The 21,207-nt window shown below is 38.2% G+C and overlaps 2 protein-coding genes across 2 annotated transcripts in view; both read right to left on the minus strand.

Moving 5' to 3' along the window:
* Positions 1-13,757, minus strand: part of LOC108606347 (Kv channel-interacting protein 4) — a 72,308-nt gene extending 58,551 nt beyond the window's left edge. The window contains exons 1-4 of the mRNA XM_017996395.2: positions 13,742-13,757; positions 9,975-10,018; positions 4,155-4,541; positions 3,871-3,933 (exon numbers count right to left, since the gene is read on the minus strand). Coding sequence (XP_017851884.1) covers positions 3,871-3,933; positions 4,155-4,541; positions 9,975-10,014 — 490 coding nt within the window. The 5' untranslated portion in view covers positions 10,015-10,018; positions 13,742-13,757. The remainder of the gene's footprint in view (positions 1-3,870; positions 3,934-4,154; positions 4,542-9,974; positions 10,019-13,741) is intronic.
* A 3,744-nt stretch (positions 13,758-17,501) lies between these two features.
* Positions 17,502-19,647, minus strand: LOC108605120. Its single transcript, XM_017994682.1, has 2 exons — positions 18,914-19,647; positions 17,502-18,591 (listed from the first exon to the last, which is right to left on the minus strand). Exons 1-2 carry the CDS (start codon positions 19,645-19,647, stop codon positions 17,502-17,504), a joined length of 1,824 nt encoding a protein of 607 aa, XP_017850171.1.
* Between the last annotated feature and the right edge of the window lie 1,560 nt (positions 19,648-21,207).

The following is a 21,207-nucleotide window of genomic DNA, read 5'->3' on the forward strand; positions in this document are numbered from 1 at the left end:
CAAAATCTAAAGCTGCCAGGCAAGTGAAATGAATATGCTTTAAATATTAGATTACAACGCAATATTCAAAATAATAACAATAGCAGTTTGAGCTAAGTTTGGCGCTCAGTCTTTGTGTGTGTGTGTGTGTATTTATTTATTATTTAGTCGTGTGGAAAAAATACTCACCTAAAGTTTAGCTGCTGCCACACAAATCAATCAAAATGCGCGCTCGTTTGATTTTGTTGTTGAATTGAGTTTTCAATTTTGTTGTTGTTTGCTATTGATTTATTTAACAAATTCGCTGTAGCCTTTTTAGTCAGTTGCTATGTCTAAACAAATTGTTATTGTTTAAACAAAAACACAATTATTAATTGCTTAAATATGCCTTGAGCTTTGCACTTTGTAAAACAAACAACAGCATTTTTCTAGCTAAATATGTCGCTATAGCTCAAGATCAAGCGATCGCACTATAATTGTTGTTAACAAACAGACAGAGAGAGAGAGAGAGAGAGTGAGCAGCAAGCTCAAGTTGTATACAAATATTTATGCACATAAATTTGGCGAAAAATTGCAAATTCGTGGCCGCATTTGTGTGGCAAATAGAAAGAGAAAAATTTCATTTGCATTATTTTTTGTTTATGCAAGCAGCTAAAATTGTATGAATGAACTTTTGTGTGTGTGTTGCATGTTTATTGATTGCAACGTGCGTGCCCAAAATACATTTGATGTAGTACAAAACACAAAATGTCGAGCACTAATCACAAGAATTGAGCTACGCTCATCAATTTGCAATACAACACTTTGGCCTGTGGCATGCAACAAAGTCAAAGGCTTGACCTTTATGCTGTTGCGATTTGAAGCATTTAGCTGGAAAAGGCTGCAGTGTTTGCAATAATTCTATGAAATGAAAGCGCAGCAGCCAGTTGGCCATGAAAAGCATTGAGCGATTTCAAGATCAGCACAAATGACACAGACACAGACACACAGGCGTTAAGCCCAAGCAAAGGCGTATGCTGAATATTTTTAATTGCTGCAGCTTAATAATATTATATTAACGCGTTATTAATTATAAATGCAACGCAGCTTCAAAATATTTACAACGCAGCTGCTCCCCCAAAGCTTTAATTCAATTTTGCAGCTGTCTATATATTTTTAATATAAAGTTTTGTGCCTAGACTTCAGATGTGACTTTGATTGATTAGTAAAGTTTTTTCGCTTAGCAGCAGTTGAACAAAAAACTATTGCCTAGCTGCAGGCGCAAGCAAATTTTTCAAACAATGTCAACATATTTTCGCTTTTAACTAATTATATATAACACTTGAAGTAAACAAACGCACACACACACACACACACGCACACATATATTTTAGTTAACTGTTCTTTTGTACATTGTAACCAATTGTTGTAACTTTTAGGTATTTAAACATTAAAAAAACACAAAAAAAATTATTAGCGTTTTGCTTTACTTTGTTTGTTTATTTTTTGTTGTACTAAATTTCGCTTGTTTTTTTTTTTGCGTGTGTCGTTGTTTGATGACAAAAGCTGCATAAATTGCAAAGCAGACTTCACACACACACACACACACACAGACACAGAGACACACACACACACAGAGACACAAACAGACAGTGATAGAGTCTCAGATAAACAGAGAGCGAGTGTAGACGGCCGCACACACACGTCGTGCCGTCGGCAATGCTGAACGAGAACTGAAGCAGCTGAAATCACTTTTTGGTCAGCAGCTGGCAGCTAACGTCGCAGTCGGCGTCGAAAAGCAGCAGCAGCGACGCTGCCCAACGTTGAGCATCGAGCAGCGTTCGGCACGTAGCAAAAAATTATCGCATGCGAGTTTAGCTGCAATTGTGGGAAATTTTAAAGCGCCACTTGAACTGCAAACAGCGCGTGCAAGCGAGATAGCGCTATGGTACTTTAATTTCCCTTGTCGCAGCGAACGCAACACGAGCGAACGCAAACGAAACGAAACGAAGCTTCGCATGCTGTGAATTGTCGCGATGGCGCGCGCTTGAGTTTTGCTCGTGTGTGTGTGTGTGTGTGTGTTTCTATGTGTGTGTGTGTGTGCTCAGCGCTTTTGCTTATGTGCGTAGCCTACCTGTTGCTTAGCAACACAGACGCGACTGCGAACGCGAACGCGCTTCATTATCTTTTGAGCGCGAGCGAGCTCAAGGGCCAAGCCAAGCAGCTGTGGCTTTGGCTTTGCCTTTGACTGCGGCTGTTACCATGGCCAACACAAACTATTAGACATTTGAGCAAAAATAATTGCGCTTTGTGCCAGTCAATTAATTGGAATGCCACATGCCACATGCAACAAGTGTGCGACGACTTGGCATTGAAGCGCAGAGCAGCTTGAAAATTTAAATTGCTTAATCTAAAGTTGTTTAAACACAAATGCATTTAATTTATAAATTTGTTTCTCTGGCCTTTGCTTAAAACTAAAAGCATTTTGTTTTATGTAATTCATTATTATATTTAAATTAGCTTATAGATTTGTTTGTGCTGCATTTTCTTTAAAAATAAAATGATTTTGTTTTAAATAATTCAGCATTATGACATTAGAATTGATATCATTTTTCATAATAATTAAAGTATATAATATAAATATAATAAATATAAATAATAAACTCATTTGTAATTCAGTCAATTTGCAGCTGCAGCTTTTAATTCTTTCCAAACTAAATTTGTGCTACGCTTAGCCGCTTAAATTATTTAATTTTGAAATAAACTATAACTAGCTTATCTAGCCTAGTAAATGTGCGAATTGTATTTATTATTTAAATTTTTCTTTTGCCTGTAGGCCAGTTGCTCTAGCTACATAGTTGTAATATAGAATTAATCCCAAGTTACAATTAAAAAGAAATAAATAAATTATTTAAAATTTTAAATACATAAATATGCATAATTCAATTTGTCATTAATAAATTATGTGAATTTTTATATAAATATAATTGAATTCGCTTGTTTGCCAAACTAAATTTGAGCTACGCTTAGCTGCATTTATTTTTTAAATTATTTATTTTAGCTAATCAAGCCTAGAAAATGTGTGAATTGTAAAACGAGCAACTTCTTTTAAATTTTAAATACAAAAATAATAATTAATTTTTAATTAATAATAAAATTTGTTTGTGTTAATATAAAAAATAATTGAATTCGCTTCTGAATTTGAAATTATTTTGCTGCTTGCTTGAAATTCAATTTGAATTTTTTGTACAAGCTCAACTTATAATATTTGATTTATTTATAAGCTAAGCTAAGCTTATTAACGATTTTCGTAAGCTATTTGCAGTTGCAAATGCTACAATGAGAGGCACACTCAACATGCCACAAATACAAACAGCAGGCTACATCAGCTGTGTGCCTGTGTGTGTGTGTGTGTAGGCCCGGGCAGTGCGTGTGTGTGTGTCTGTGCGCAGGAGTAGGCGAAAAAGTGTAAACAAGCAACGTGATATTTGACAGATGAGTGTAGAGATATTTAGATACCAACATAAATACTACTTATGCCTAATGTTGCCACCCACCCACCACCCACTCTCTACCAACCACCCACCCAGTCACTCACTCACGCTTTCGACTTTTACTTTCGCTCTCAGTCAATGCTGCTGGGTCTGCTGGCTCTGCCTACTCTATGACTCTTTTATCTTATACATACATGTCTCTGGGGTCTTATTGATTTTCTTGGCTGACTTGCCGCTTGTTTGGCCCCCCCTCCCCCCTCTTAACAAATACGCGCAAGACAGAGATGCAAATACTTTAATGTTGCTTAGTTTGTTGTCTATCGATTATTTAGAATTTATAGCTCCAACACCTGTGCGCATACAACGCTGCGTATGCGTAATTTTCATAGTTCAGACGACAATTGTGCAATTTACTTACAGTCATAATAGTCGAAACGGTCCGCTTCGCTGGGATTATTGCTGCCCATGATTTTGCCAAAAACTGCAATGGAAATGGGGAAATTTGTAAAATGGCCAAAACGTTGCTAATAAAGCGCGCAGTGTAGCGTAGCGAATTCAATTAAAATTGCTGCAGCAGCTAAAAAAGTTAACTGGTCAAGATAAGCACAAAAGCGAAGCCAGCGCCGGCAGCTAAATCAGTTGAACTCTGAACTCTTAGCTTGGCCGTTGGCCGTTTGGCTTTTTGCTGAAAAGTTCACTCACATTTGGCGCAGCAGCGTCGCAAGCGCAGAAAACACGAAACGCTGCGCGAATCGAGTTGAGTTAGCTCCTCGCTGGGATTGTTCAGACTGCAGGCGACGGTGTTGCCACTCCCACTTTGTATGCAAATGATGGGCGCCAGCGGCGTAATGCTGTGGCAGCGACTGCGACGCCGACGCTCGAGCAATGGGATGGCAACAAAATTCTGTTGCACTGAGCTAGTTGCAGCTTCGTTAGTTGCTGCCCCAGCGTTGTTGTTGTTGTTGTTGTTGTTGTTGTTGTTGCTATAATTACTATTGTTGTTGTTGTTGCTAATGATGGTAATGACATTAACGCTGCGCTGCGCGGCATTCAAATTGCTATTGGCATCAGTTGCTGCCGCGGCTGCTGCTGCAATAGAAAAAAAAAAAAATAGACACACATCAATTGTTGAACAGCAAAAACAAATGTAATTTATTCAAATCCTCATGTGCGACAATTTTTGGGTGCTCTCTCTCTCTCTCTCTCTCTCTTTCTAGTTTTTGTTTACGCTGTGCCATAAATCAAATGAAAAATGTGCAATGTGCAAGAGACAAACAAAACAAGGCAAACTGCCAAATGTTTGGGGCATAAAAAATATGCAACAACTACAGTAAACACACAGCCAATGAACGAATTATTGTAAAATGGCAATTTTTGTTGTTCTGCTTGCCATACTCAAACTTAATTTAGAACTGTTAAGTGACGCTTTAAATTTTTTTTTTAATTTTAATTTATTATTAGTAAAATCAGTGGAAGAACAATATTTACTTAAATAATAAAAAGTGACAATTTGTGTAAATATCTTTCTCCTATCGAGCGCTCATTAAATTATGTTTCTGAGTAACTGTTCCATTTAAGAATTTTACATATAACTATAATTATATTTATGGATAAACAATTAAGTTGGAGTGAGATGAAAAGCGCTTTAAATTTATTTAACTGCTAAGCTGGCTGCTTAATTTATTGTAAACTAACCAACTATTGTTACTTAAATTATTTAAAGCTTAGTGCTTAGCACAATTTTATTAGATCAGCAGCTATATTTAAGTTTATAAACTGCATTAGTGAGTCAAATTTTGTGTGTTTTGCATTTTCATTTTACAAATTTCAATTACAGCTTAATTTTATTATTATTAATATTGAGCATGTATTTGTTTGTTGCACTGTTTACACTAGCAATTAATTAATTAGGAGCAAAGCAAACTATAAAAGCTAAACATATTTTTATGCTATGGAAATTTTAATTAAAATTTCATTACTAGAATGCAATAAAAAATTGCGCTCAACATATTTCCAAGCACATTAAACAATTGTTAGCACACATTTAAGTTAATTGCTTTATACAAGGAAAAAAAACACGCAGCAGCTCAATATTAAATAATCATTATGGCCAACGCTTTATTGGCAACCTTCGCGCCTAGGCAATAAAATCAAAAGTGTTGTTAGTTTTTATTAGTTGCGCTTACTTAGTATGCATTGAATTTCATTTGTTATTTTGGCATTTGCTAACTAATTGTGTCTAGCATTAATGTTGCATGTCGAACCACCCACCCACCCACCAGCCACCTGCGCCACAATTGGCAATTGGCTGACAGTTGAACAATAATTATGAGCGCTCATTTGTTTAAATCAAGCAAAAGTTTTTGCTGTCTGCATGACATTGAAATAAAAAATTATATATTACGCATACGCCGTGTATGTGTCACAATTTCTGAATAATTTATGCACTTCAATGACAAATAAATGCAATAAATTTATGTTAATTTATGCGCGTGTCGTAGTGCAAACAAGACAATCAGTAATCAGTTGCAAACAAAATATAAAATATTGATATTGCATTAAAATTGAGCCAAAACTCTATAGCAAAGCAATTAACGCACACGCGCCGATATATAATTATTTTTAAATTATGCATTTTAATTGAGCAAGCGCATCAAAAGCAGCGCAATAAATTAAATTGTGCAAATTTATTTGCTTTTTGTTTTTAGTTAGCAGCAGCAAGGAATTGCTTAATATTTAAAAAGCGCAATAAATTATATTCAATAAATATTTGCTGCATTTTTGTTAGAATTTTTTAATAGTTTTCTAGACTTTGCCTATAAATTTGTTTTGCTTTTTTGTATTTTTATTTTAGTTAGAATTGTTTAATATTTTAAAAAGCGCATAAATTATATTTTTTGACAAAATTATTTACGAGCTGTTAGCATTTAGAATACTTTAATATTTAGCTTATATTTTTTGTTGGCTCTGCTTGTTATTTTTATTTTAGTTAAGAATTGTTGCTACTTTATGTAAATTTATGGCTTAATGCAATGCCTCGACTTGTTGACCACAGCAATATATATACTATATAGCTGTATTTTGGTAGGCAAATTTGTTAAGCAAATGTGAGCAAGGACAATGGCTGTGAAATAGTAAATATTACGTATACGCAAGCGACGTGTTTGTTGTGCGATTTATTTTTCAGCAGTTTGGCAGTTTGTTTGCCACTTTTCGTGCGCTGACAACACGCAATACGCATGTGTGTGTGTGTGTGTGTGTGTGTGTGTGTGTGATGGATGGCCACACAATTGCTTTACTGTACTTGACTCCCGCTCAGTCAGTCAAACTGACGGACTGACTGACTGGCGAGCGCTGCGTAAAATTTTTTGCAAATGCTTTGGCCGCTGCTTGTTTTATAATCAATTGTTGTTGCTGTTGATAAATAAATTGGCAAGCAAACAAACACACAGCATATAAATAAATAAGAAATACACCGAGTAGAAAATACAAAACACACACATTAGAGGCAAAGGCAAAGGCAAAGGCAGAGTCGAGTCGATGTCGCTGCAATGGCCATAAAAATAAATTTCAATAAACAAATGATGAATCAGCCAAAGCGTAAAAGAAAAACTTTCAACGGATGTTCCAGGGCTATAATGCGCTATAATAAAATACAAATATAAATAAATGCAAGTAATAGTTTTTTATCTATTTTACAGTTGCAACTAAATAGCTTTTGACAAGGCGCAAAAAGCGGCTAAAGCGTTTTTTATTTGTGTGTTGTCGCCGCTGCCTGTTGAATTGCCCATGTTGGCACTACAATGTGGCAACATGTAAACAGCAACGAAAGACAACCCAAAAGTCCCCACAAGTTGCAACTGTGCTGGCAACAAGCCAGAAAATTAGCCAGCTGCGTTTTAGGCTAAGACCAAGAGCGAGAGAGAGAGAGAGCAAACCACAGGTGCAGCAGAGTGTGGCAAGCCAAATAGCTTGACACACATAATATTTAAAGTGCGGCAAAGTGCTTGTTGCAACAAGCAAAATAAATTGTGTCCACAGCAGCTGCGACGCAAATAAATCAAATTTATAGCCCCCCCAACCAGCCACCCCACGCATTTAGAGCTGAGATTGATTGTTGCAAGCAAACATCAAATGCAGCAGCTGCTGCCGCTTGCTTTACTTTTATTTATCTTTATTTTGCGCTTTGTCTTTGTCTCTGTTTAATAATTATATTTTTATTGCCGCACATGCAGCAAATATATATTTTACAATTATTATTGTTATTTATTCTGGCAGCGCGCATTTTAATGCGTAAACATCAACAGGCGAATTTTACAAGCGCCCAAATATTTATACTAAATGCATAAATATAAAAACCATAAGCTAAGCATGCGCCACGCCCCCAAACGCCGTTTGTATTCAAGGCGTATTTTATGCTATTTATGACGAGTTGAAACCTAAACAGTTTTTCCAGCTGCGTTTGTAGTTCCCATCGACATGTTCCAGACATTGTTTAGATCTCCAGCCACAGCCACAGCCGCATTTCATTTCATTTCGACAGTCGACAGTCGCGAAAAACACCAAAAATTCACAAATTGTAGCTAAACATTGCGAATTTTTAAAATGCAATGACTCAGTTACACTAGTCAACAAGTTAGCGGATAAGTTCGCAGTAGTTTTCGCTTTCTATATATCAAATGTACTTATAAAATGTTATTAACTTTCATTTAGTTTGCTGAAGAATTCATTATTTTACTTTATATCAAATTTAATTTTTTAGCAACAATATTTATAAAATTTTATTCCTTTGCTGACGAATTTTTCAAATTTTTATAATTATTTGCTTTATATCAAATTTAAATTACTGCCAACAATATTTATAAAATTTTATTAAATTTCATTTAGTTTGCTGTAGAATTTTTCAAATTTTTATAATTATTTGCTCAAATTTAATTTAATAGCAACAATATTTATAAAATTTTATTAAATTTCATTTAATTTGCGGCACAATTTTTTAAATTTTTTTTAATGTAATTTAGTCATTAATTTAGGTTTTAAATAAAATTAAGTTTATTGCTATTGCACAACATTTAAAGCAGATGCAGCTGTAAATCTATGAGCAATATATTATTTTTTATGAATTTGTCTAAAGTTTTGGGGATTTTTTGTTTGCTTTATTGTTATAAATGAAATTTAATTTAAACACAATTTGCTTGCCCAGTGTCTGTGGCTGAACTCTGCCCACATTGATGATCGAGCAGCCAAAACAATAAAACAATCGATCAAATCAAATTGGCATTTTGGCTGAAAGGCCGAAAGCCGCAGCCAGATTTTCAACAGGCTGACATTTCAGCTGAAAAACAAACGATCATGGAGCACGAAATAGCAGCGAATAATAACAAATGAGCAGAGGCAAAATAAAAGCACATACAAATTGCAATATTACGTATACGCAGTACCAGATTTCCGTGTGCACACAATACAAAACAATTTGATGTGCTCGGGAGTGTGGGGTGGGGGGCAAAGACATTAAAAGGCAACATCAAACGATAATTGCCACCTTTATGGGATGTGCCGCGTTCATAATTTGTGTGCCACTAAATAAGTTCGCTTTATAAGCTTGCGAAAAATTCAAGAAACATATGTTAGTAGCTTGTGGGTGGTTGGGTGGCTGCTTGGTTGGTTTTGCGTGTTGGAAAATTTACCGCTACGCATGTTGTTTATTTGCCAACACAACATTATTATTGCACTCGCTTGTATTTATTATTGTTGCCGCTTTTTTTAAATATAAATTTAATTATACGCTGATATGTAGTTCATGCCTCACGTGTTGTTGCACCAACAACAACAACAGCAACAGCTATGTGGGGCAGCTGTGAAGAAATCTATTTTAATGCGAATCGTATGGGCCATTTAAACGCCATGGGGGTGGCGCATTAAGTCGCTCGCTGCTCATGGAGCAGCAACAAGCAACTGGGACAAAAGCTTGTCTGCAACTAAATTCTAATAAAAAATATGCTACAATTTCACAACTCAATGCTAAGCCTGCAACTAGCAAGTTTTATTTATTTTATTTAAACTCAAACTCATATTCCAAGTTAGTTTATAAGCAGCTTGCGCTTTGCTTCGCTGCTTCGCTGCTGCTTTAGTCTATTGTGCTCTAGTAAACATTGCTTTAAATAGAATATGAAAGTCCAACACATTTCCACAGTTTGTTGGCTAAATTTTGACAACAATTGGCCCCCACACACTGTTGTAATTCTAATTGTTTATGTTTGCGCTCGCTTTAAAGTGCACACAATGGCTCAAATAAAAATTGTAATTTATTGCAGCGAATTTCGTAATAGTTTGTATTTTTTTTTTTGGCTATAGATTTTTATCGCACAACAGCGCGTATGAGTAATAATTTGTATGCATAATTTAGTAAGCCCAAGTTTTTGTTTACTTTATTGTTTATAAACAATAGATATAGTTATGCTGCTGCTGCCGCCCCGAAGGGCAAACATTGATCATAAAAAATTATATTTTTGCATTACTTACGCAACTCAATCTCGAAAGTTTCCTGTTGTGCTGTTGCCATTGCGCTTAACATTTCGTTAACTGTTAACTGTTGACTGCGTTTATGTGTGTGTGCGTGTGTGTGTGTGACAGGTGTGGCATGCAACGTTAATTAGGCTGCTGTCGCCGCATTATGAGTATTTATTTTTATAAATTTTGTGCTGTCAACGGCGAAATTTATACCTGTCAACAAGGTCGTCGCAACTTATTTAAACACTAAAAATAATTGCAAACAAAAATAATAAACAAACACCAGCGTGTGTGTGTGTGTGTGTGTGTGTGTGTACGTCTGTGCGAGCGAGAGAGCAATAACTATTGCATTTAAACGAAATTCACATGGCTGCAATTTTTACACTATGCACAATTTGCCTTTGCCTATTGTTTTGTTTTTCTCTGTCTGTGTGTGTGCGTGTGTGTGTGTGATCAGATCAGCTGGCAGTGATTTGAATTTTTTTTGTTTAATCTACTACGTCTCCGTCTGTTTGCTTTGACGGCTGTGCGGTAAATGTATTTGGCGCTTTCGGCAATTTGTTTCAGGTTCTTTTACTTTCAATTTTCTTCTTGGAGCGTTCATACATACATAGACATATATGTAGATCATTACATATCGCCTACAATTGCTGCCAAACTGTGTGAGCAGCAGAGATCGCCGCTCATGGAATTTCGCTCTCTTCGCTGCACGAATATTGCACGAAGAGCTGGACGAGAGAGCGAACGAGGTGAGAGGCGAGCGAGGCGAGCGCAGTCAAAATAGCGCAACTTAACCCTCTGCTGCCAAAAGCATATTTCCAGTCAAGTTTAATTAGTTGTATAAATAATATAATATTAAATATAAAATAAAATATTAACTTTGAATATAATAAAACATATTGCTTTAAATTATAATTTTTAATAAAGCCATATATGGCTCTGCGGCAATTTTGGCAATTAATATTATAATAATAATATTAATGCTTATGTTGTAATAAAACAAAAAATATTACAAAAAATATTCTTCACACAATAAAATAGAAAATATTGCAAAGACAGATTAAAGTTAATAAAAATGCACTAAATATCAAAAACCATATATGTCACTGTATGCATTAGAGGGTTAAGCTGTCCACGCAACGGAACTTTCGCTCTTTACGAAAGTTACTTGAGGTGCTATGCATGAATTAAAGAGAGCGAAGCGAGCGAGAGCGCATGCAATAGTTAGCACTAACTGTAAATTAAATGCTCAAAGCTAAATTGCCAAACACACAATCGAATATTCGCATACAATATTTACTCAACGCAAATTTTATTATGTGTGGCTGGGGCTCTGTTTATTATTTTTAATACTTGGGGCTAAGCTCAAATGTTATTTTATTGAACTTTTTGTTAAAAAACGAATGGCGAGAATAAATATTTACTGATTGCTTTGTAGACACAGGACACAAAAAACTATCAGGCAGGAAGCCATTTTTAGATATACACTCAATCAAGCACAAAACACAGAGCACAGCACAAACACACACCCCACCACCCCACAAGCCATTGCTATGCCACTGGGGTGAATATAAAAAATTCCTTTGCTCGCATTGTGAAATTCCAAAGCGCACATGTGAAACATCTTGCGAGCTGGTCAGAGGGTCTGGGGGGGTTAATGCACTGCCACCAAAGCGGCGAAAGAAATTCCACAACTAAAAAATACACACATACATATGTTTTGTATATATGTGTGTGTGTGCAGATCCCTTCGCACGACTATAAAAATGTGCGGAATTGTTTTAGGCAAGCAGCAGAGCCAAATGCTTTTCATATACTCGCATGTATTTTATTATTGCATGCATATCGATTCTATAGCCGGCTAGCCACGCCCACCGCCCACTGCCCACCAACTAACCGAGCGGCCACTCTCTGTGTTTGTGTTGACAACTATGCCATTATTTATGATTGTCTTGCTGTCTGCCATGGTAATCTGCATATTGAATTGATAGCTCTGACCCCATAACAACAATAGCTCTGTGTCTACTCAACTCGACTCGACTACACAGCATGCTATTAATTGTTTGTTATGACAATGACAATGGCAGGCGGCATATTTTAGCCAAATTGCATTTTGAGCCTTTGATTTTCAATTAGAGTTAGGCACACACACACACACAGACACACACATTTTTCAACTTTATTAGCCAGCCAGTCAGCCCAACGACTGTCAAAAGTTCTGACAGACAGCTGCGCGAGCTGTAACTTGCCACAAGTTGCCGCTTGTTGCTTGCCACACATCTGTCAGTTTGACAGTTTTGGCCAACTCCGACTGTCTCTCTAGCTGCCGCTCTTTCTGTCTGTGTGTTTGAACCTGCCGCCCATTGCATAAATTAATTAGTTTTAGCTAATTATCCACAATAATAATCGCAAATTAGCCCCGCACAAAGTGTGCAAACGTAATTCTATTTGTGTTCAACTGAAATTCTATTTTTATTAGCTGGCAGAGGTGTGAAGCAAACTCTTGGACGAGCAAACTGTCGCTTGGTCGTTGATTAATTACTTTAGTTTAAGCAAGCGTGTAGACCAAGCCAATTGAAGGTCGTTTTGCAAATAAATTCTATATAAATTTATCATTCAAGCAAAAACGCAATTTGTTGCGGCTTTTTCTGCGGCATATTTTTAGGCACTGCACACATGTAGATATAGCGCACTTTTAGGTCCCAAATCGTTTTAACTTTTGCTGCTATTACCTTTAAATGGAAATTGAATTCAAACATTTTGTACTTTAATTTGCCATTACCCAAATTATTCTTCAAAAAAATGCCAAAGCACTTTACAAAAAGCTCATTTCTATGCATGTTATTGTTTAATATGCAAAGTGGGCATGACAGAGCGTCGCCTGCTCGCTTTTTGCTCATATGTCCATCAATAAAACAATGAAATAAAATACATGTTGCTGTGCCAAAAAGAAAGCCCAAAAGCGTATTATAAACGCAAAAACAAAAACTGAAAATTTTAATGGTTATGCGAGGCCATTGAATTAAACAAAATAAACAATGCATGAGAATAAAATATAGCTAACAAGACCAACAAAAAAAATTAGATAAAAATTATTTTGCTCAATGCCTGAGGCGCAGCAGCACAGACTAAAGAGCAACAACACCAGCTAATTGAAATTGCTTTTAAATACTCAGTACACTTCACATGAGCAGGCATGAACTCTGACTAACAATAAGTGCTAAGGTAAGCAGCAGAGCCAATGACGCTGCTAACACACTCTGTGATCGCTGCTGTTAAGCTTAACAGACAGCGCTTACATGCTGTAATGCCGTAAATGTGGCGGCCGGTTCTAAGCTAACATTCTGTGATCGCTGCTGTTAAGCTTAGCTGGAAATAAAGTAGCGGCCGCTGCTAAGCTAAGCAGAGTAATAACAGCTGTTAGCTTAAAATAAAGTGGCGGCCGGTGCGAAGCTTACATACTGTGATCGCTGCTGTTAAGCTTAACTTGAAACAAAGTGATGGCCTGCTAATTTCGATAGCTTACACTATAAGCAGCGCCAGCGCCTTAACAGAGTATATTCTAGTCGAATTTCCTGCGGCGCGCACTCGACTTTTTAGTTTATTGTTTGCTAATTTCAAATGCATGTGTTATTATTGTGGCAATTGTAACCAAATAAATAGCCATATATATTTTCATAGTCTTGCCGTCTTGCATTAAATTTGTTTTTAGTATCGTATTTAGCCTAATAAACTATGCGTGTGGTCGAATAATTACCAAAATACATTTGTTTACTCACCAGTTGTGCACTTTAATTAATAATATCACTTGAATACAAATGTATACTTTTCACACAAATAGCAACAATAAATGGAAATGCAAAAAAAGAAAACAATGTATGGCATATATGTAGTATTACTATTTTATATGCTTGTGTTGTGTATTTTTATGGCTATTTTTTTGTTTGTAGGGAAATGCGGAGGAAATGCGACTGCAGCTGGCTCCGAGACGCGACTGTTTTGACCAAATGGAATATCTAATCAAACGACTTGGCTGTAAAACGTTGGCCTGGAACTGGCCCGCAAAAAAGTGCCAGGCGGACCGGACTGGGCCAGCTGAAAAATATATATTTTTAAAACTGCGCACAAGCATATGATAAATTTGAAAAACACACACGAAACAAAAACAAAAACAAAAAAGAAAGAATGCAAACTAAATTTATGCGTATGTATTATTAAACGTATAAAAATTCACTCAGCGGAGACAGTTGAAAATAGTTTTGGATTTTAAAAATTGAAATAATTGTTAATAAAAAAGCGCGTATCGCACACAAACAAGCAACCCGACAGACTAAACAGATCGTGTCCATAGCTGGCACCCCCCAAAATGAGACCAAGCTAAATACCAGAACCAGAACCAAAGCCAAACCAAGGCAATTTAACATTCAGCTGGGCGGCTGGGCTGAAGATAAACAAAAGTTATGATTCGGAAATAAACTAAAAATTGAAATGTGTGTGCACCACGCGTCGCTGTTTTTTATTTTTTCTCTGTAGCGCTGGTAACGTTTTTATTTTTGGCCACACGCTTGGAATTTGTACTAAATACACATGCACGTGCAACGCGGAGGCAATTGCAGCACTTGCCACATGCCACACGCACTCAACTCATGCTGCGCACTATTTTCGATCAGCTGCCAATTCAATGAACATACTATGCATATAGTTGGCATAATTACATTTTAAACGAGCTGTGTGTGTGGCACGTGCTTCAGCAGAAATAACGGACATGTATCATGTTTCAAAATTGTTTTTAATTGACAGTCAACATATAACATATTGTTATCGATAGCTATCGACAGCTTGCCATATCATTTTTTCTTTTTGAAGTTAAAGTTAGGCCATTAAGACATTTCTAACTGTAACTGGGGCAACTAACAAAAGTACGCCATAAAGCAAAGTTAATACGCACTTGACACGCCAGCAGCAGCAGCAGCAATATGGCAACAGCTTTAAGTTGCATGCAACGCATTGCGGCTGCCTCTCAATTTAACAGTTCATCTTTAGCTTGCGAACTAATCGAAGAGTCAGGCTGCCAGTGGGGGCAGCTGGACTTGAATTCGCACAAATATTGCGGCAAACGTGATGTGCATGCTAATGTGAACTTTTGCCCGTTTAAGGCTACTACAGTGCTCGATTTAAATATACGCCCAAGCGCTTAACTGCGAATGGCAGAGCGCAACCAAGTTGGCCGGCCAATTGGTATGTGCAAAAAACTTGACTAAAATGTCAATTTGATGATCTCGTTAATGGCCAATTCAAATGCACGTGCTGCCCACTGCCCAGTCGCTCACTGGGCTCCAATACAAAACGCGCCATGTATATTCAAAATATTCAACACATGGCCCTAGGCCCGCTCCCTATGTGCAGCTTCAATGGCTATATAGCCAGTATATACTTTGCTGTTGTAATTGACAGGCGGGCGGACAGCAATCATTAAGCTGTCAATGAGTTTGGCTATAATCGTTTCAGCTTATGGCTAATCAATGGTTTAGGCTTTCATCTTGTCAAGCAGCTGCTGATTTTCATCATAAATGCAGCCAAGCCACAACATGTTTAAAACTGTCAGCTTTTGGCTTAGAGCAAGCAGCTTTCTTAGAAGTGCTGCCAAGCCAGATTTAATTTTCAATGAATAGACTTTATAGAATTATTCAACAATAATGACAACAACAAAGGACTAATGGTCAGTTATTTGATTGGAAATTGCACAATCTACTGCGTACTTCAATATTGGACACATTGCTACGTAGTTATGGCAAAGGACTTAATTGATGCGGTTAGCAGTTTGACCAGAGCTCACGAATATTTAATTGCATTCCTCTAGCCTGTCTACTGTATATGAATATGCATGTGTGTGTGTGTGTGTGTGTATCTGGTTGCACATTTGAATGCTTAAATGAGTTGTCGTCGTGGCTGCTGCGGTCGTTTAATTGTAATTTCGTGTGCGAAGAGGCCACAAGCTAAATGAACACAGACACACTGAGCCCTGCAACGCGTCATTTTAGCCACAGTACATGCTGGTCCGGGCCTTTAAGCTGCTGCTGGGCCATACAACATTTTTATTGTGATTTCAATGCGTGCTGTATACACTGCAAGCGGGTACGGGTCTGAGCTCTGTCATTCGCATTGCAGCAGCCTTGGATTTGCTATAAACAATTTGGGGCGGGGGGGGGGGGGGTGGGCAGCACATTCGATTTGTGGATCGCCCCTGAGTCCAGGCGCCATGGCTAAATTATATAAGCTAACTATATGTATGTACATATGTAGATATGCAATGCCTATGGTTGCTGCACGCCTAAATTTTGCGCATTGGCAAATGAAATTTGCACGCGTCGCACAAAATGCATACGAAATTAAGGAAAACAATAGCCTGAATTTAAAATCATAGCCATGGCCAAATTTATCATTCATTTGAGTTGAGCAAAAAATAAAAACCATTGCCAAACTGTTTAAACAAAAGTTTAAGATTAGCCAAAGCAAAGTTTGCACTGCAATTTGCGCTGACAAAAGCTAAACAGAACGCTTAGCCATGACAAAAGCTGAAAGTAATGGCGTGCAACAAGTCACGCAAACAAAAGAAAATGTGCAAAAGGAATAAAAATAAGAGAAAAGTGAGCATGACTTACCGCATGAGAGCAAGAGAGCAGCTCAACAAGCGCTTAACTGTAATTTTAGCACAAGCAATTCACATTGCGCTTAGCGCGCACACACACACACAAACAACGAACGACGCACATACATACATATATGCAGATAAACTAACACACGCGCACACGACGACGAGGACACGCAGGAGCCTCGAGGCTGACTTTGACTACAACGACGCACATTAACATTAACATTATATTTATGCATTATTAATTATTATTAATGCTTATTAATTAACACTGGCACTGACACAACACAATTTACATATTAAAAAAGTAAATAAAACAAATTTAACGGCAGCGAAAAACTTCACGCGTCATAAGAATCCAAGCGCGACGATCAAACTAATCGATTTGCATGATTATAAGAGTTTAAAAGACTTATAATATAAGTTTAGAATGAGCAAGTCGATATCGATAGCTCGATAACAGGACCTCTTGCTTATTCTGTTTTGATTCGCGTATCCGCGCCTTGTGCTGTTTTTATGCAAATTGAAAAGTATTAGTGTGAATAATTAATATATTACATAAATATATATTTGCTGCAGTTTGAGCTGCAGCTTGTGTTTCTTTCTGTTAATTTATTTTCTTTTGCTTATTTTGTTTGCTCTGCGCTAACATTTTGTCTTATACAGCTGTTGCTGTCCTGCTCTTGCATGGTAAGTTCTGATTTCTTCTTCTAACTACCACGCGCTCTTTGCTTTTGTAAAAGCCAAGTGAAAATTTTAATACATTTTTAAATGTATTACTAAAATATTATATTACATAATTATATATGTATGAAGTGTATTACCAGAGAATGCTAAACTCTGGCTACCAATAAAAGGAACATTAAGGAGACAGCAAATACATTTTCTCAATGGCGACGGCAGCACTTGACCCAGACATGCTCTGCTAGAAATGCGAGCCAGGCCAGCAGAGTGCCACCAATAACCACATAGAAGGACAACTGCAGATCGTTGATGGTGAGCACGCGCTGCATGGAGCTCTGTTGATCTGGCGACTGGCGCAAAATCTTGCGCATGCGCAAGTTGACCTTGAAGTTCTGATCAGCAATCCACTTGGGTATGAGGCCAGCGTTGAGCAGAAGCAGCAGCTGAGCATTCACCGCCTCCTCCCAGGGCGCATCCCGCGGCAGAACATACGAGATGGTATAATATTTGGGACACTCGGGCACCACCCAAATGCGACGCGTCAGCAAATAGTTGGCCGACTCCATCATGAGCGAGGAGTAACGCGAGATGCCAGCCTTGCCGCCAATTGTGGCCACCTCGTTGGTGACATCCGCATCGAGATCTTTGTTCCACTTAAGTTTCTTATTCAGGCTGGCAAAAAGCGGTGAGGTGTCACTGAAGAACAAATCATCCGCCATGGAAGTGTACTTGTAAATAACATTCAAACCACTATCATCCAAATCCTGCATTGTTAAAATATCTTTATAGTGCAGCGGATGAATATAGACCGTGGCCAGACTGGACTCGAAGACGGCGCCGAAGATGACGCTGACCAAGCAAAGCGAGCCGATGAACATGCGCTCCGCATAGCTCTGCGGCAAATGGGAGAGATTGACGCGCACCCAAACCACCCACGTGTCCACAATGATATTCAACGCCTGTTGCCATCTGCCTGGCTCAACGATGCGCACAATGCGCAGCTGCAGATTGATCAGCCGCAGCGTTAGCCACACCAAAGCGCAGCCAAAGGCCGAGAAAATAAAGCCCAACCAAATGTCATAGCCAACGGCAAATATGGGCAGAATGGACTGCGGTATGCGTCGCGCCTTGGGCACATAGATGCACAGCTGATCGTCATAGACGGGCACGGTGAAGTCCATGTAGTCATGCACCAGATAGTCCTTGACAAAGAAGCCGGTGAGGCAAATGTCCAGCCCGTCGTTCATCACGGACCCAATGGCGCCATTGTAGCTGCCGTCCGGACTGCGCTCACTGTCAAAGGGTGAGTGATATGTAAATTAGAGTGGCTCGGATTTGATAGGTGCAAATATTATACAAATTATATATACAGTCAATGCAGAGCAGATAGACGAGCACATAATGAAGTAAAGCATTTAAAAATCGAAAAAGGATCTTTCAAATCTCTAAAAATAATTCTTTATTATAATTTGTGAGAAGCCAGCGCTCATTAGAAATATGCGAAGATTTTTCTGTATCGCTTTTGTCAGTACTTGCGCCTATCGAACCCCAATCAAAAAACTCTAATATGCATATCATACATATAGAATTTATGTATTGAAAACTGAACACTCACCCGAAATAGTTTTTGTCCGGCTCTTGTAGCAGCATCGTATAGTTAAGATGCATGCGCAGGATTTCCGCCACCTGCCAGTCGACGCCAGTGATGCGACGCAGCAGACCCGTCTCTGGATCCAGCTCGGGACGCGCATAGACAGACTTGAAGATTTGCACGCGCAGCGGATAGCCGCGCAGGTTGTGGAACAATAGCCAGGGCAGCGGCTCACCACCAGGATAGACGATCAGGCGACCGTATTCTTCAGCGTCACGCCTGCTGCTGCCAAAAGGATCGTATATCCATATAAGATTGCTGCTGATTATGTAACGATTGTAGACCTTGTGCTCCAGCCAGAGCTCGCGGCAGCGCTGCTCCAATTGGAGCTGCTGTAGCGTGTTCAGCTCGTCGTCGACAATGAAGAAGTAGACACCAGCACGTTGACGCGTATTGGCGACGCCGCTTTTGGCCATCAGCTGCTCAAGGCTCAAGACCACAACGAAACTCTCGCGTGTGCTTCGCTGCAGTGACGCTGGCGGCTGCTGTGCCACGTAGCTGTGCACGCTGTGGGACACGCTCGTATGTTGCAGAAACCAAAGTGCGTGTGGATTGGCAGCATCCTCGTGACGCAGCTGGTGACGCAGCAGCACATGCAAATGCGGAATGTCATGCATGGGTGCGGCCAGCAGCGCGTCCAGTGGCAGCTCGGCGTGCGTCAGGCTCAACGAGAGCAGCAGCAGCAGATTTTGTGGCATGCCACACACGCGTTGCACATAGCAATGAGCAACGTCGAATCGCAGCCACGCAGTCCACCATACAGGTCACATTCATCGGTATTTTGACACCTGCAATTTAATTTGTTTGCCCAACTGTAATTAGAGAGCTGTTATGTCAGCAGCCCCCCAAGACCACAAATGGTCAACACCTTGCCAAACACACACACAGACACACAAGAGCTTGGGCAAACACCAGAGTCAGTGCCAAGGCAGCGCCAGCCGCCTGGGCTTTGAAATGGAACTACAAATCAAAATAGACCCTGCTTAGATAAAAGCGAACGCGTTCACAATTGGCGTCTTGCCATAACTTTGACTACACTGTGCGACAAAATGTTGTATTCAGTCAAAAGTGCCAACAATTATAATTTAGCCTTTATTAAGTTGCCAGCACTTGCTCAAATTGTATTAATCAAACGTTGCTGTTTACAATCACCACTCAATATATTTAAGTTATATTTAATTGTCAAAAGTATTTGTATCTATCAAATTAATTGTATTGCACCTAAGAATTTGAAATTGTCAAGCACTTTTCGCTCAGTGTAGCTGCCACACAGCGCCAACAATAGAAATCAATCCATTGTGCCTGCCACAAAGCTTTGCTTAGGCCATAGGTACATAGTACTTTATTATTAGCACTCTTGTTATTTAATTATTTATTTATTTAATGTCAATGAGAAAATACTTATAAAGTGCAAATCCAAAAATAATTAGCAACTCAAGAGCCAACATTTGTTATACAAGTTGAGGTTTTGAAATGAACTGACAGCCTGAAAATAATTGCAGCCAAGACATGTGCATAAATTAAATCATTTATCATAAAAGAGCATTTAATTAATTAAGCTTTTCAAAGTTATTAAAATACTGTCTAATTGAATTGCACAAATTTAATTGAAATAAATGGAAAGCCTAAAAATGTTGCAAGCTAATAAATGTGCATAAAATCCAATTAGTTATAAACATAACTAAGCATTTTTAGTATTGCATTTAATTAATTAAACTTTGACAGATATCAAAATGTAAAATTGCTAATAGTTATTATCAATAAATCAAAAACTGTTGCGGGCTTTGCTTTGTTGGCACTGAGTATATTTGCAATATATATTATAAATATACGCATTTAATTTATAATATAGTGTTTAATTAATTTAAAATATTTGTAAAATTAATCGTTAATGATGGATTATGTTTATGATTAGTCATAGCTAAGCCAAAGCGTATTCAAGCTTTGGCTCAAGCTCAAGTATGAGTTGCCAATTCCATTGGCCCCAAAACAAACTATATACTTATATATATAACATACACTATATGTGTGTGTGTATGTGTGTATATCTTTTGTATGGTTAAATGGCAACACATTCGCATGTTCATATTCGTTCATTCGCCTGTCGCCAGCTGTGGCGGCCGCTGCCAAGTGCAGGCAGGAAAAGCCATCAATAAAACCAGAGGTGCTCGATTACCGTGCCCGTTTCCGTGTATTCCAACTAGCACTTCGTGTACTCCTTTGCCAGTTGCTGTTGTGTGTGTGTGTGTGTGTGCTTC

The sequence above is a fragment of the Drosophila busckii genome, chromosome X (genome assembly GCF_011750605.1).
Source record: "Drosophila busckii strain San Diego stock center, stock number 13000-0081.31 chromosome X, ASM1175060v1, whole genome shotgun sequence".
Classification (NCBI taxonomy): domain Eukaryota; kingdom Metazoa; phylum Arthropoda; class Insecta; order Diptera; family Drosophilidae; genus Drosophila; species Drosophila busckii.

What these genes read in the sequence shown, in the direction of transcription:
- LOC108605120 (XM_017994682.1), bottom strand. Translation starts at nt 19,647, where the DNA reads ATGCCACAAAATCTGCTGCTGCTGCTCTCGTTGAGCCTGACGCACGCC. An exon ending in CCGGACAAAAACTATTTCGG is followed by an intron (nt 18,592 to 18,913) that starts GTGAGTGTTCAG and finishes ACCCTTTGACAG; the next exon opens with TGAGCGCAGTCCGGACGGCA.